The 12,979-nt window shown below is 49.6% G+C and overlaps 1 protein-coding gene across 1 annotated transcript in view; it reads right to left on the bottom strand.

Annotated features, from left to right (window-relative positions):
• Kif5a (kinesin family member 5A) overlaps positions 1-12,979 on the bottom strand; it is a 42,307-nt gene that overhangs the window by 14,640 nt on the left and 14,688 nt on the right. Inside the window, exons 2-12 of the mRNA XM_057757644.1 lie at positions 8,795-8,882; positions 8,630-8,703; positions 8,139-8,243; positions 7,655-7,703; positions 6,920-6,975; positions 6,631-6,718; positions 6,232-6,356; positions 2,540-2,644; positions 2,264-2,412; positions 2,018-2,166; positions 908-1,083 (exon numbers count right to left, since the gene is read on the bottom strand). Coding sequence (XP_057613627.1) covers positions 908-1,083; positions 2,018-2,166; positions 2,264-2,412; positions 2,540-2,644; positions 6,232-6,356; positions 6,631-6,718; positions 6,920-6,975; positions 7,655-7,703; positions 8,139-8,243; positions 8,630-8,703; positions 8,795-8,882 — 1,164 coding nt within the window. The remainder of the gene's footprint in view (positions 1-907; positions 1,084-2,017; positions 2,167-2,263; positions 2,413-2,539; positions 2,645-6,231; positions 6,357-6,630; positions 6,719-6,919; positions 6,976-7,654; positions 7,704-8,138; positions 8,244-8,629; positions 8,704-8,794; positions 8,883-12,979) is intronic.

The raw sequence follows: 12,979 nt of genomic DNA, 5'->3' as shown, positions 1-12,979 counted from the left end.
AGAAACTTTCTCAGACATTTTCCAGGCTGGCCTCAAACTTCCTACACGGCTGAGGGTGACCTCGATGTTCTGATTTGCTGCCTCCACTGTGTGCTGGGATTACAGGCATGTGCCACCATGCCTGGCATTATATGGTGCTGAGGATTGGACTTAGGGCTTTGAGTATGCCAGGCAGGCGCCCTACCAACTAAGCTATACCCTTAGCCCTAAACAGATATTGTTATGAAGAATTGTTAAAACTATGTGATGTAATGCCAACTGAAAAAAACCCGAACTGGTCAGGATGGTAACTCCAGCACCTAGGAGGCTGAGCCAGGAGAACCAAGAGTTTGAGCCTCACCTAAAATATGAGACTATCTATAAGAAAGGAAAATAAGATGCAAATCACTTCTGCTGTATACCTCAGTTACACAACGCACAAAGAACAGTAAGATATTAGCAGCCTTATCTCTAGATAAGAGTTGATCAGTCTCTTCCATTTTCTTCTGTTTTTAAAACTTATTTTCCACATCATAATGGTGGCACAAAGCAATGTTTAAAAAAAAAAATTACAGCCGGGCGGTGGTGGCGCACGCCTTTAATCCCAGCACTCGGGAGGCAGAGGCAGGTGAATCTCTGTGAGTTCGAGACCAGCCTGGTCTACAGAGCTAGTTCCAGGACAGGCTCCAAACCACAGAGAAACCCTGTCTCGAATAACCAAAAAAAAAAAAAAAAAAATTACAGTATGCTTGTGTTTGTGTGGTGTGTGCATGTGTGCACCCCGGTGCTCATGTGGGGGCTAGAAAACAACTTGTGGGGGTCGGTTCTCTCCTTTAGGTCATCAGGCTTGGCAGCAAGCACCTGTCCTGCCGCTAAGGCATCCTGCCGCCACAAGCAAGCTTGCATCACCCTGCCCAACTGCCTGCACCTTGTCGTCAAGCTGCTTGTAGAGGCGGCGGATCTCTTCCTCATACTTCTGCCTCTCCTCGGGTGCGATGCGGACCACGATGGATGAGTTGTCATTCACAGGAGTCTCCTCACACAGCTCGGCTCCCAGAGCTGAGTCCTCCCCAGCCAGGCGCTCAGTCTCAGGCACATTCTCTCCTTGCGGGGACAGAAGGAAAGAAAAGACAGTGTGATGGCTGATATTATCAACTTAACAGCATCCAGCATCACCTATGAGACAAAGCTCCGGATGTCTATGAGGGCATTTCCATACTGAGTTAGTTCAAGTGGGCAGGTCCACCTTAAACGTGGGCAGCACTGGGCAAGTCCACCTTAAAAGTGGTAGCACCGGGCAGGTCCACCTTAAACGTGGGCAGCACCGGGCAGGTCCACCTTAAATGTTATAGCACCAGGCAGGTCCACCTTAAATGTGGGCAGCACTGGGCAGGTCCACCTTAAATGTGATAGCACCGGGCAGGTCCCACCTTAAACGTGGGTAGCACTGGCATGACCACCTTAAATGTTGTAGCACCGGGCATGTCCACCTTAAATGTGGGCAGCACTGGGCAGGTCCACCTTAAATGTGGTAGCACCATGCCATGACTGGTGTCCAGATGAAAAGGAAGTCACACCAGCTCTCATCTGTTTCCTGACTGCAGGTGCCACATGGGCAGCCACCTCAGGCTCCTGCACCCTCAGACTGTGAGCCAGAGTAGACCCCTCACCCTTAAGTTGCTTCCCCTAGGTGTCATGTCACACAGCACCGAGAAAAGTGGCTACAAGTGGAGAAGAGACAGTGCATGCTCAAATCCATTCTCCCCGAGTCCTCAGAGCCAGGATCTGCAGGCCCTCAGGCCCCTCCATCTTTGGAGGATCTTGGTAGATAATCAGTTTCTTCACAACTGTTCCTCTGCATTTCCAGAAACACAGCCTTGCTTCCTAGAGATTGTTGCCGGCCCTAAACACTCCCAGACTAGGCTGTTCCTAAGCCACACATCTTACTTCACCTCCCATGGGGGGGGGGGTGCAGGGGGTCCCTCTCCAAACATTGCACCACCAGCTGCCTCTACTCCCATGGGGGTCCCTCTCTAACCATTGCGCCACCGACTCAGCTCGGCCTCCAGCTTTGCAATGGTCTCCTTCTGAGCCTTGGTCTTCTCCTTCTCCTTCTCGTATTTCTTCTTCCATTGCTCAGCCGTCAGCTCCAGATTCACTGAGGCAGTATTCTTAATAGTCTTTGCCCTGAGTGAAGAGAAAAGAAGCAAAGATGAGACTCACATTGGTCTCTGGTGACGGGGTGGGGGTGGCAAGGGATATGACCTGGGACCCCAACACTGACCGCTGCCCAAACATCAGGGTAGACTTTGTCTCCGCGTCATTGTAGCTGGACGGTGAGCAGCAGATGAACATGGTGGTCCTACAGTTTCCTCCCAGGGAGTCCTGAAGAATCCGCGTCATTTTGCTGTCACGGTACGGCACATAGCTTTTCTAGAGCAGGAGACAGACCACGAATGAGAAACACTCAGCAGGGTAACAGAGGACAGCGATTGTCCCTGGGGACTGAACAACCACGCATTGGGGCGTGAGGGGTGACGGTGACCTAGGGAACACTTACAGTGCCCTCAGCCAGGGCAGAGATCACGTTTCCCAGGGCTGACAGCGACTTGTTGATATTCTTCGCCTCGTCCAGCACAGCCCCTTCTGCTCCAGTCTTGCTGACCTGTCAGTTAGGAGACAAGCATGTCGGGAAGAGCCGAAACACTGTTTCCACTTGGAAGGGCCAAGCCCAAAAGGAGCGGAGGAAGTGGAGAAGAGGATAAAGAAGGATGCTCAGCCAGGATCAGGAAGACCCTTCCTGCATTCCCGTGAACTCTCTTGCAGACGCCCCAACCATGATAGGATAGATAGGTTATATACTATCGTTTATATGAGATATTCAAAGCCAGCGGGTAAACCAGTGGTTTGCAGGGATGGGTGGGTGGGGAAAATGGGAAGTAGCCATTGGGTAATAAAAATGTTCTAGAACTTGTCAGTAGCGACAGTGAAGGGTCGTGAGAGGAAACTAAACCGGCTGGATTGTTTGGGAGTGAGGGCTCCGAGTCTCACTATGTAACCCGGGCTGGCTTCATACTTATGTTCGCCTTGTTCCGGCTGACTGCAGGGCTACAGGCGTGACCACCACGCCCGACTCAGGATTGTTCTGTGTTTTGTTTTGCGGGTGCACAGATGTGCAAAGGCCAGAGGTCAACTTGGGCGTTGCTCTTTAGAAATTGTCACCTTGCTTTTTTTTTTAATATTTATTTATTTATTATGTATACAATATTCTTTCTGCGTGTATGCCTGAAGGCCAGAAGAGGGCACCAGACCTCAGTACAGATGGCTATGAGCCACCATGTGGTTGCTGGGAATTGAACTCAGGACCTTTGGAAGAGCAGGCAATGCTCTTAACCGCTGAGCCATCTCTCCAGCCCCCGCTTTTTCCTTTTTTTTTTTTTTTTTTTTTGAGTCAAGGTCTCTTGATGGGACAGGGAATGTTCTGGTTAAGCTATGCTAGCTGGCCAGCGTGTCCCAGGACCTGCCTGTCTCCACCTCCCCGGTGCTGGAACTACAGGCATGCACCACCATGCTCAGGTTTTTACATGGCTGCTGGAGACTGAACTCGGGTCCTTCTGCTGGCAAAGTTAGCACCTTAGCAATTCCCCAGCCCCATGTTTTGTTTTGTTTGAGTCAAGGTGACTTATCCAGGCTAGTCAGACTCCTATGTTGTTAACGATGAACTTGAACGTCTGAGCCTCCTACTGCCATCTCTCAAGTGCTGGGATAACAGGCATGCAGTAGTACACCCTGCTTTACACTGCTAGAGAGACACAGAGAGACATCAAACATGAGGTCTTGTACCTGCTAAGATGGTATGTTCCCAATCCTGGCTTATAAATGTGTGTGTGTGTGTGTGTGTGTGTGTGTGCATGTATGTGTATAGTATAATATGTGATAGGCTAAGGGAAAGCATAAGCATGTCATGGCATGTGTGTGGTCAGAGGACAACCTGAGGTGTATGTTATAGCATGTGTGTGGTCAGATGTATGTCACAATATGCATGTGATCAGGTGTATGTCACAGCATGTGTGCATTCAGAGGACAACCTCGGGTGTATGTCATAGCACGTGTGCAGTCAGATGTATGTCATGGCATGTGTGTGGTCAGAGGGCAAACTCAGGTGTATGTCACAGCATGTGTGTGGTCAGGTGTATGTCACAGCATGTGTGTGGTTAGGTGTGTGTCACAGCATGTGTGTGGTTAGGTGTGTGTCACAGCATGTGTGTGGTTAGGTGTATGTCACAGCATGTGTGTGGTTAGGTGTGTGTCACAGCATGTGTGTGGTCAGGTGTATGTCACAGCATGTGTGTGGTCAGGTGTATGTCACAGCATGTGTGTGGTTAGGTGTATGTCACAGCATGTGTGTGGTTAGGTGTGTGTCACAGCATGTGTGTGGTTAGGTGTATGTCACAGCATGTGTGTGGTCAGGTGTATGTCACAGCATGTGTGTGGTCAGGTGTATGTCACAGCATGTGTGTGGTTAGGTGTATGTCACAGCATGTGTGTGGTCAGGTGTATGTCACAGCATGTGTGTGGTCAGGTGTATGTCACAGCATGTGTGTGGTCAGGTGTATGTCACAGCATGTGTGCATTCAGAGGACAACCTCGGGTGTATGTCATAGCACGTGTGCAGTCAGATGTATGTCATGGCATGTGTGTGGTCAGAGGGCAAACTCAGGTGTATGTCACAGCATGTGTGTGGTCAGGTGTATGTCACAGCATGTGTGTGGTCAGGTGTATGTCACAGCATGTGTGTGGTTAGGTGTGTGTCACAGCATGTGTGTGGTCAGGTGTATGTCACAGCATGTGTGTGGTTAGGTGTATGTCACAGCATGTGTGTGGTTAGGTGTGTGTCACAGCATGTGTGTGGTTAGGTGTATGTCACAGCATGTGTGTGGTCAGGTGTATGTCACAGCATGTGTGTGGTTAGGTGTATGTCACAGCATGTGTGTGGTTAGGTGTATGTCACAGCATGTGTGTGGTCAGGTGTATGTCACAGCATGTGTGTGGTCAGGTGTATGTCACAGCATGTGTGTGGTCAGGTGTATGTCACAGCATGTGTGCATTCAGAGGACAACCTCGGGTGTATGTCATAGCACGTGTGCAGTCAGATGTATGTCATGGCATGTGTGTGGTCAGAGGGCAAACTCAGGTGTATGTCACAGCATGTGTGTGGTCAGGTGTATGTCACAGCATGTGTGTGGTTAGGTGTATGTCACAGCATGTGTGTGGTTAGGTGTGTGTCACAGCATGTGTGTGGTCAGGTGTATGTCACAGCATGTGTGTGGTTAGGTGTATGTCACAGCATGTGTGTGGTTAGGAGGACAACCCCGGGTGTTGGTAGTCACTTAAAAGCTGGGTCCCTTCACTGCTCACTCCGGGCACAGCAGCTCCCTCTAACTGTAGGAGCCCTAGAATTGCAGACCTGAGTCACCTGCCTGGCCTTATGTGACTTGCGGAGATCTGAGCTCAGGTCCCCAGGCTTGCCCAGCAAGTGCTGCACCTATTGAGCCATTTCCCTGGGAATTATTTTAGTGGTAAAAATATTTGCTTATTGCTGTGCCATGGGGGGAGGGGAGGGCAGGAAGGGACTGTACTATCTGCCTGTTCCTCCCGTGTTGTGCTGGGAGGAAAGGAGTATCACCACCACTAACGGCCAAATGTGGTTTTTTTCAAATTTAATTTTTGTTTTTTATTGCTTGTTTGTTTTGCTTTGTTTTTGTTCTTTTCTGGCTTTTTGAGACAGGCTTTCTTTGTGTAACCCTGGTTGTCCTGGAACTCATCCTGTAGACCAGGCTGGCCTTGAACTCACAGAGATCCACCTGCCCATGACTCCCAAATGCTGGGATTAAAGACCACTACCCAGTCTCAAATTTAATTTTTAAAAAGGCAAACCTTAGCCGGGCGGTGGTGGTGCACGCCTTTAATCCCAGCACTCGGGAGGCAGAGGCAGGCGGATCTCTGTGAGTTCTAGGCCAGCCTGGTCTACAAGAGCTAGTTCCAGGACAGGCTCCAAAGCTACAGAGAAACCCTGTCTCAAAAAAACTAAAAAACAAAACAAAACAAAAAAAAAAACACCTGTCTCAATAAAAAGGCAAACCTTCCCCCAAGGATTCCTTTTCACCCCACCCCACACCTTCCCCAAATTCCCAACCTTCTCACACCTTCCCCAAATTCCCAACCTTCTCACACCTTCCCCAAATTCCCAACCTTCTCGCTCCCGGCCAGGTCCACAAGGTACAGCTTCCCGCTGAGCTTCTGCTCAGTCTCTATGTTCTCCTGCTTGATGTTGATGAGGAAGATGCTGTGGCTCCGAGAGCTGTGCTCGTTCATATCTGCAGGAGCAGGGAAGCAAGGTCCTCTACCCACCAACCCCTGCGGCCCTGCAGCCCTCGGCCACGTGCCCGCGGGCTGCCACCCCACACCCCTCCCTGACTACCACACACCCTCCCAGAGAGAAAGGGCCCCTAGGACCATCCCTGCTGTGTCATCTCCTAGGCAACAGGTTACAAAGGCAGGAGACCCCTACTCCCCCAGCTTGCCCTCGGTGGGCACAGAAGAGAAGCCAGAAGACCTCCAGACCCAAGAGCTCTTTATCTCCCCACTCACTGGTGACAGCTACGTGGCGGTTCGACTTCCCTTCATCGATCACATCCAAAATCTCCTCTGGGCTGGACACAAAGCGTTCGGTACAACCCTGTCGGAGGAAAATAGCAGGGACCATACGTTTTGATCTTCAGATTAAGCTGCCCGCATACCAACCAAGTGACCTGTCAGGAGACTCCCAAGCCCCTTTTGGCACCTCTCGCTCATCCACCATCTGGGTCTCCAACACGTCCTCCCTCACACAGGCTCTTGATGCCCCAGTGGCATAGGCAAGAGCCCAGCCTGCTCTCACCTTGACAAACGGCACCCGGTTTTTGTCTTCGTGCACAGACAGGTTTGTCTTGGTCACTGAATCAAGACAGAGGAGGGTGAGTGAGGCCAGCACACCTGGACCCATCCCTAGATACCCCGCAGGCATGAAGACTTCACGGTGGGACACACACACACAAAGGCAATGTTCACAGGGAAGCACCCTTCCTCCCCTCCTCACAGGACTGCGGCTCTTTTCTGGCTCGGTACATGTAAGGGCTGAGCCTTAAACTAGCTCATCTCCTGACTCCCCCAGGCTTTGGGGAATTGTTATTCTGTAGTAAGGGGACTGAACACAGACTCCCTCATGCTAGGAAAGCCCTTGACCTCCTGCCCTATATTCCCCCCTTCCTCGTCCCGTCTCTGTTTTTGCCCTATTAATTGGGGTTTGAAGTAAGGCCTCACTCTTGCTAGGTAGGCTCCACTAATCTCCACCCACCCCTTTTCTTTTTTTCCTTTTGAGACACAATCTCGCTGAACTGCCAAGGGGGAGGGCTCAAAAAAAAAAAAATCACAATCCTGCCTCGGCCTCTGAGTAGCTAGGGTTCCAGGCTAGCATTTCCATCCCTGACTGAAACCCTGTAGAGGAACAGAGTTTAGGCCTCTGGTGTGAAGAGATATGTCCTGGATGCCCAACCACAACCAAACTCCAGCTAAAGGCAGTCTCTCTGTCCTCAGGCTCCTCACAGGCCTTTACTCACTGAGCCCAAGTACTCACCATCCAAAAGGTCTCGGATCTTATCCAGGTAAATCTCAAAGTAAGAAACCTGGTCGGGAAGAAAGTGGATGATGTGAGATGTTCTGTTGTTGACGTTTTAATTTTATTTTTATGTGTATGAGTGTTTTGTCTGTCTGCATGTCTGTTCATCATATGCATGCATGGTGTGAGAAGAGCCCATCAGATCCCCGGGAACTGGAGTTAGAGAGGGTTGTGAGTCACCAGGTATGCGCTGGAAATTGAACCCAGGTCCTCTGGAAGAGCAACCAGTGTTCTTAACCTCTGAGCCCTGAGAGGGGGTGATCTTAAATCTGACACAGGAATCCCAACCAATGTGACTGTCTCAAGGAGGGCAGTGACTGGGAAAGTGCAGGAGAGGACATCTCAGGGAGAAGTCAAGATAACCAGAGTGGGGAGTAGCACTTTAGCTGGTTCATTCTAGGCTTTTCCATCTCTGGGTCCCCAGGAGTCACGTGCTGATCACCTTGATGTGGAACTCCAGGTTCTCATCCATGGAGTAGATGTGGTTGAAGATGTCTCGAGCAATCCGAGGAATGATTCCCATCAGCTGAGGGTCGTGCAGCTTGCCCTGTGGAGTCAAGGCATAGCAGAGTAAGGCTCGCGACGAGACAACGCTGAGGTGGGCAGGGGACACAGAGGTAAAGAGGGACATGAAGAGCACCCTCAGTGAGGAGATGGTCACCGCCATGTCTGCCTTCGAATGGAAGCTGACAACTGAACAGCCTTTGGACTTCCATTGCTGGTGCTTCTCTGGATCAAAGGAGGACAACTGGGGTCACAAGAGGGAGGGAAAGTGGGTGCCTAAAGGGATTCCTCTAAACCTCCCTGCCACACTGCTCATTTCATCCTCCAGACCCTTCTGCCTCTGATTCAGCCCACCCTCGGAGTCCCGATCATCCCCGATCTTCTGTGAGCCTTCCTTGCACCCCTCAAGCCCCCAGTCAGAACTCTCACCTCCATGGTATGTGTTTTCCCTGAGGACGTCTGTCCATAAGCAAAAATTGTGCCATTGTAGCCAGCAAGGACGTCTGGAAGAGAAGGCAGAGAAAGAGATCTGGTGTGTGTAGGGGGTGGCGGCGGCGAGCACGGGGAAATACATTCAGGAGAGACGTCTCTTACCTTTGACGATCTGCATGGCACACGCATGATAAACTTGCTCCTGAGTCGTGTTTGGGGGGAATACACGGTCAAAGACATACGGCTTTCCCTGGCGGGGAAAGAACACAGACATCAGCAGGGAGTGTGAGATGGAAGAGGGACCCGCAGACCCTTCGTCAGCCTGCAGAAGGCAGCTTCCCACTCTGGAGCCCCTGGCGGGAGAAGCGGTTCACATCTGACAGCGGGAGGGGTGCTGTGTGCTCGGGTCACTAAGGAGTGCCTTACGGTGTAAGGGGGTCCTCATCTGGATGTGAGAGCCTAGCACTCCGCTAACCCCAAACACCTTCCAGGGAAAAATGGAGAGGGGGGAATTATCAGTGAAAAGAACCTCAAAGTTTAAAAGCATCTCCCTCTGCAGGGCTGTAAGTCTGTTACAGAACTTCAAGGCACACTAAGACGGGGGCTGGAGAGATGGCTCTGCAGCCAGGAGCATATACTGCTCTTGCAGACGACCTGAGTTCAAGTCCCTGCAGCCACACAGCGGATCGCAAGAGTCCTTAACTCTGTTCCATGGGATCTGGTGGTCTCTCCTGGCCTCTCCCAGCACCAGGCACGTGCAATACACTCAAATATGTATAAAACACTCACATACATGCAATACACTCATGTGTAAAACACACACATACATGCAAAACACTCATCCATCCATGAACTTTATTTTTCTTTTTTAAGACAGGGTTTCTTTTTGTAATAGCCTTGGCTGTCCTGGAACTTGCGCTGTAGACCAGGCTGGCCTTGAATTCACAAGATCCACCTGCCTCTGCCTTCCGCTTGTACCACCACCTGGCTCATAAACTTTTTTTTTAAATATGCAAAATTGGTTACACAGGTGTAGACTGTTCCCTGGGGTATGAGGAAACACGTGTGGAGGCCCTCTGTGCAGATACAGGCACAGTTCCCTCATTTCGAAAGAAATATATGAAATCAGAAATGGGGATGTCCGGTAAGGAACATGGCTTGGGAGAGCACTTGTCTGCCATGACGCGCACAGGACTGACGGCAGACAAACTGGAGCAGGGCCTCAGACCCACAAGTACTGGGCCAGCTTCGGTCATGTGCTGCAGACTGTATATAATCCAGAGAGCTAAGCTTGTTTTATTTTATTTTTAAAAGAGATTCCTTTCTTTTTTTAAGATTTATTTATGGGCTGGGCGATGGTGGCGCACGCCTTTAATCCCAGCACTCCGGAGGCAGAGGCAGGCGGATCTCTGTGAGTTCGAGACCAGCCTGGTCTACAGAGCTAGTTCCAGGACAGGCTCCAAAGCCACAGAGAAACCCTGTCTCGAAAAACCAAAAAAAAAAAAAAGATTTATTTATGGCTCAGAGGTTAAGAGCATTGCCTGCTCTTCCAAAGGTCCTAAGTTCAGTTCCCAGCAACCACATGGTGGCTCACAGCCATCTGTAATGGGGTCTGGCGCCCTCTTCTGGCATGCAGGCATATACACAGACAGAATATTGTATAAATAAATATTTTTTAAAAAAAGATTTATTATGTATATAGTGTTCTATATGCATGTACACCTGCAGGCCAGAAGAGGGCGCCAGATCTCATTACAGATGGTTGTGAGTCACCATATGGTTACTGGGAATTGAACTCAGGACCTCTTGGAAGAACAACCAGTGCCCTTAACTGCTGAGCCATCTCTCCAGCCTCAGTCAAATAATTTCTAATCATATCTAGGGTTTTCTCTCTGCTGCCATCAGTGACAGGTTCTCCAGCTGTGACTCCCTGCCAATCAGACTTATCTGTTAAATTGTTTTATTAGAGCCTACATGTGTCCGTCTGAAATGTGAGCCCCCAGGTCCACCCGTGGCAGAGTTTGGGAGATGAACTTTAAAAAATTAACAAAAGCCCCACCATGTCCCCCAAAAGGAAGGTAGCTCAGCTAGAGTCAGACAGACAGCTGTACGCACGCTCTCCAGTTCAGCACGTGCACACCGTGTTACTCTGGAAAGAGAAACGGGGGAGACACATTTTATTCTTTATGCTTTGTCATTAGTGCTCATGTTTATTTGTTATTTTGGCTTTTTGGTGTTTATTGTTGAGACAGAGTCTCACTGTGAAGTTCTGGTTTGCCTGTAACTCATAACGTAGCCCAGGTTGGCCTGTAACTCACAATGTAGCCCAGGCTGGTCTGTAACTCATGATATAGTCCAGGCTGGCCTGTAACTCACGATGTAGCCCAGGCTGGCCTGTAACTCGTGATGTAGACCAGACTGACCTTGAGCTGGCAGTAACTCTGCCTCTGCCTCTTAAGTGTTGAGATTACAAAACATAGCTTTGGTTATATTCTTTTTTTTTTTTTTTTTGGTTTTTCAAGACAGGGTTTCTCTGTGGCTTTGGAGCCTGTCCTGGAACTATATTCTTTTTTTTTTAAAAAAAGATTTGTTTTAGTCAGGCTTGGTGGCACACACCTGCAGCATTAGGGAGGCAGTGGCAGGAGGATTTCTAAATTCTGCAGCATGAATTCCAGGACAGCTAGGGACTACACAAGAAACCTTGTCTCAAAAAATAAAATAAAAATAGAAAGACTTGGGACTGGAGAGATGGCTCAGAGGTTAAGAGCATTCATTGCCTGCTCTTCCAAAGGTCCTGAGTTCAATTCCCAGCAACCACATGGTGGCTCACAACCATCTGTAATGGGGTCTGGTGCCCTCTTCTGGCCTGCAGGCATACACACAGACAGAATATTGTATACATAATAAAAAATATTAAAAAAATAGAAAGACTTGTTTTATTTTTTAATTACATGTGTATGTATGTACGTGCACACGGGGTGCAGGTGCTCAAAGTGTCCAGAAGAGGGCGTCAGGTCCCTTGAGCTGGAGTTGGGGCTTTTGAGCTGTCAGTCGTAGGTGCTGGGAACAGAGTCCTCTGCAAGGTAGCGTATGCTCTCAACCACTGAACCATCGCTCCAGCTCTATATCATTCAATGTAAAAGTATTTCATTTAATATGTTCTAATGTCTCATCGCTACATACTCTATAGCTGAAGATGCCACGTACTTTGATTACAGGACATATAGAAATCAACCCCAACCCACCAGGAAACTTCCTCCCTGCTAGCTAGTTTTCATGCTAAAAGGCTCCATAGGGGCTTCTGGAGGAGAAAACATGTCAGTGTATTGAACCTCTATGTTACAGTTCCGATCTGCCAGGTAACATGCGCCCACTGGTGCACCGGGGACAAAGCTGTCACCAGGTACACAGCTACTTTCTGGTTGAGGCCCACGCCACAGGGCTGGATTCACACCTGATACTGATCCTCCTAGTCAAAAGTTCATCGCTAACCCAGCAGTTGGGAGGCACGGGCTGGTGGATCTCTGTGAATTCAAGACCAGCCTGGTCTACAGAGCGAGTTCCAGGACGGACAGAGCTACACAATGAGACCCCAGGGCAGTGGTACCTGACCTGTGTGTCAAGATCCCTTTGGGGGGTCACATATCAGTTATTCTGCATATTGGATATTTACATTATGATTCATAACAGCAAAATTACAGTTATGAAGTAGCAATGAATAATTTTCTGGTTGGGGGCCACCACAATGTGAGGAACTGTAATAAAGGGTCGCAACGTTAGGAAGGTTGAAAACCACTGCCCTCGGGTGAAACCAACTGTCGTTATTTTGCTCAATGGACGTGTTTTCAGCTGCATTCTAAACACTTATATTCGTCCCTATAGACCTGGGCTGCGGCCAACATTGGCCAGAGAGTCTTTGTGCAGTGGGTATCAGTCAATGCACAGGTGCGTAATCAGTCAAAGTACTAAGACATGGGAACTGGATGCTCATCCCTAAATGGGATGTATTTATCAGCTCCTGCCCACACATCCCAGCCCTAAATGGGACATTTTTATCACACGCACGCACGCGCACACACACGCACGCACGCGCACGCACATGCACACTCACACATACACACACATGCACACTTACACATACACACACATGCACAAGCGCACGCACGCACATGCACACATTCCAGTCTCAGGGAACCTCGAGGATGAGGTGACAGGTGCACAGGCTGAAGGACAGGGAGAAGCACGGCGCAGTGCTGTTTTCTGGACATGACATGTGTCACTTGGGAACTCACACGGCTTTAGTTGCCACCACCAGACCTGTAGGAGCTCAAGCCAGGCACTCCAGCA

The sequence above is a fragment of the Chionomys nivalis genome, chromosome 25 (assembly GCF_950005125.1).
Source record: "Chionomys nivalis chromosome 25, mChiNiv1.1, whole genome shotgun sequence".
Taxonomy (NCBI): domain Eukaryota; kingdom Metazoa; phylum Chordata; class Mammalia; order Rodentia; family Cricetidae; genus Chionomys; species Chionomys nivalis.
Note: the sequence above shows the minus strand (reverse complement) of the source record. Positions and strands in the feature narration are given on the sequence as shown.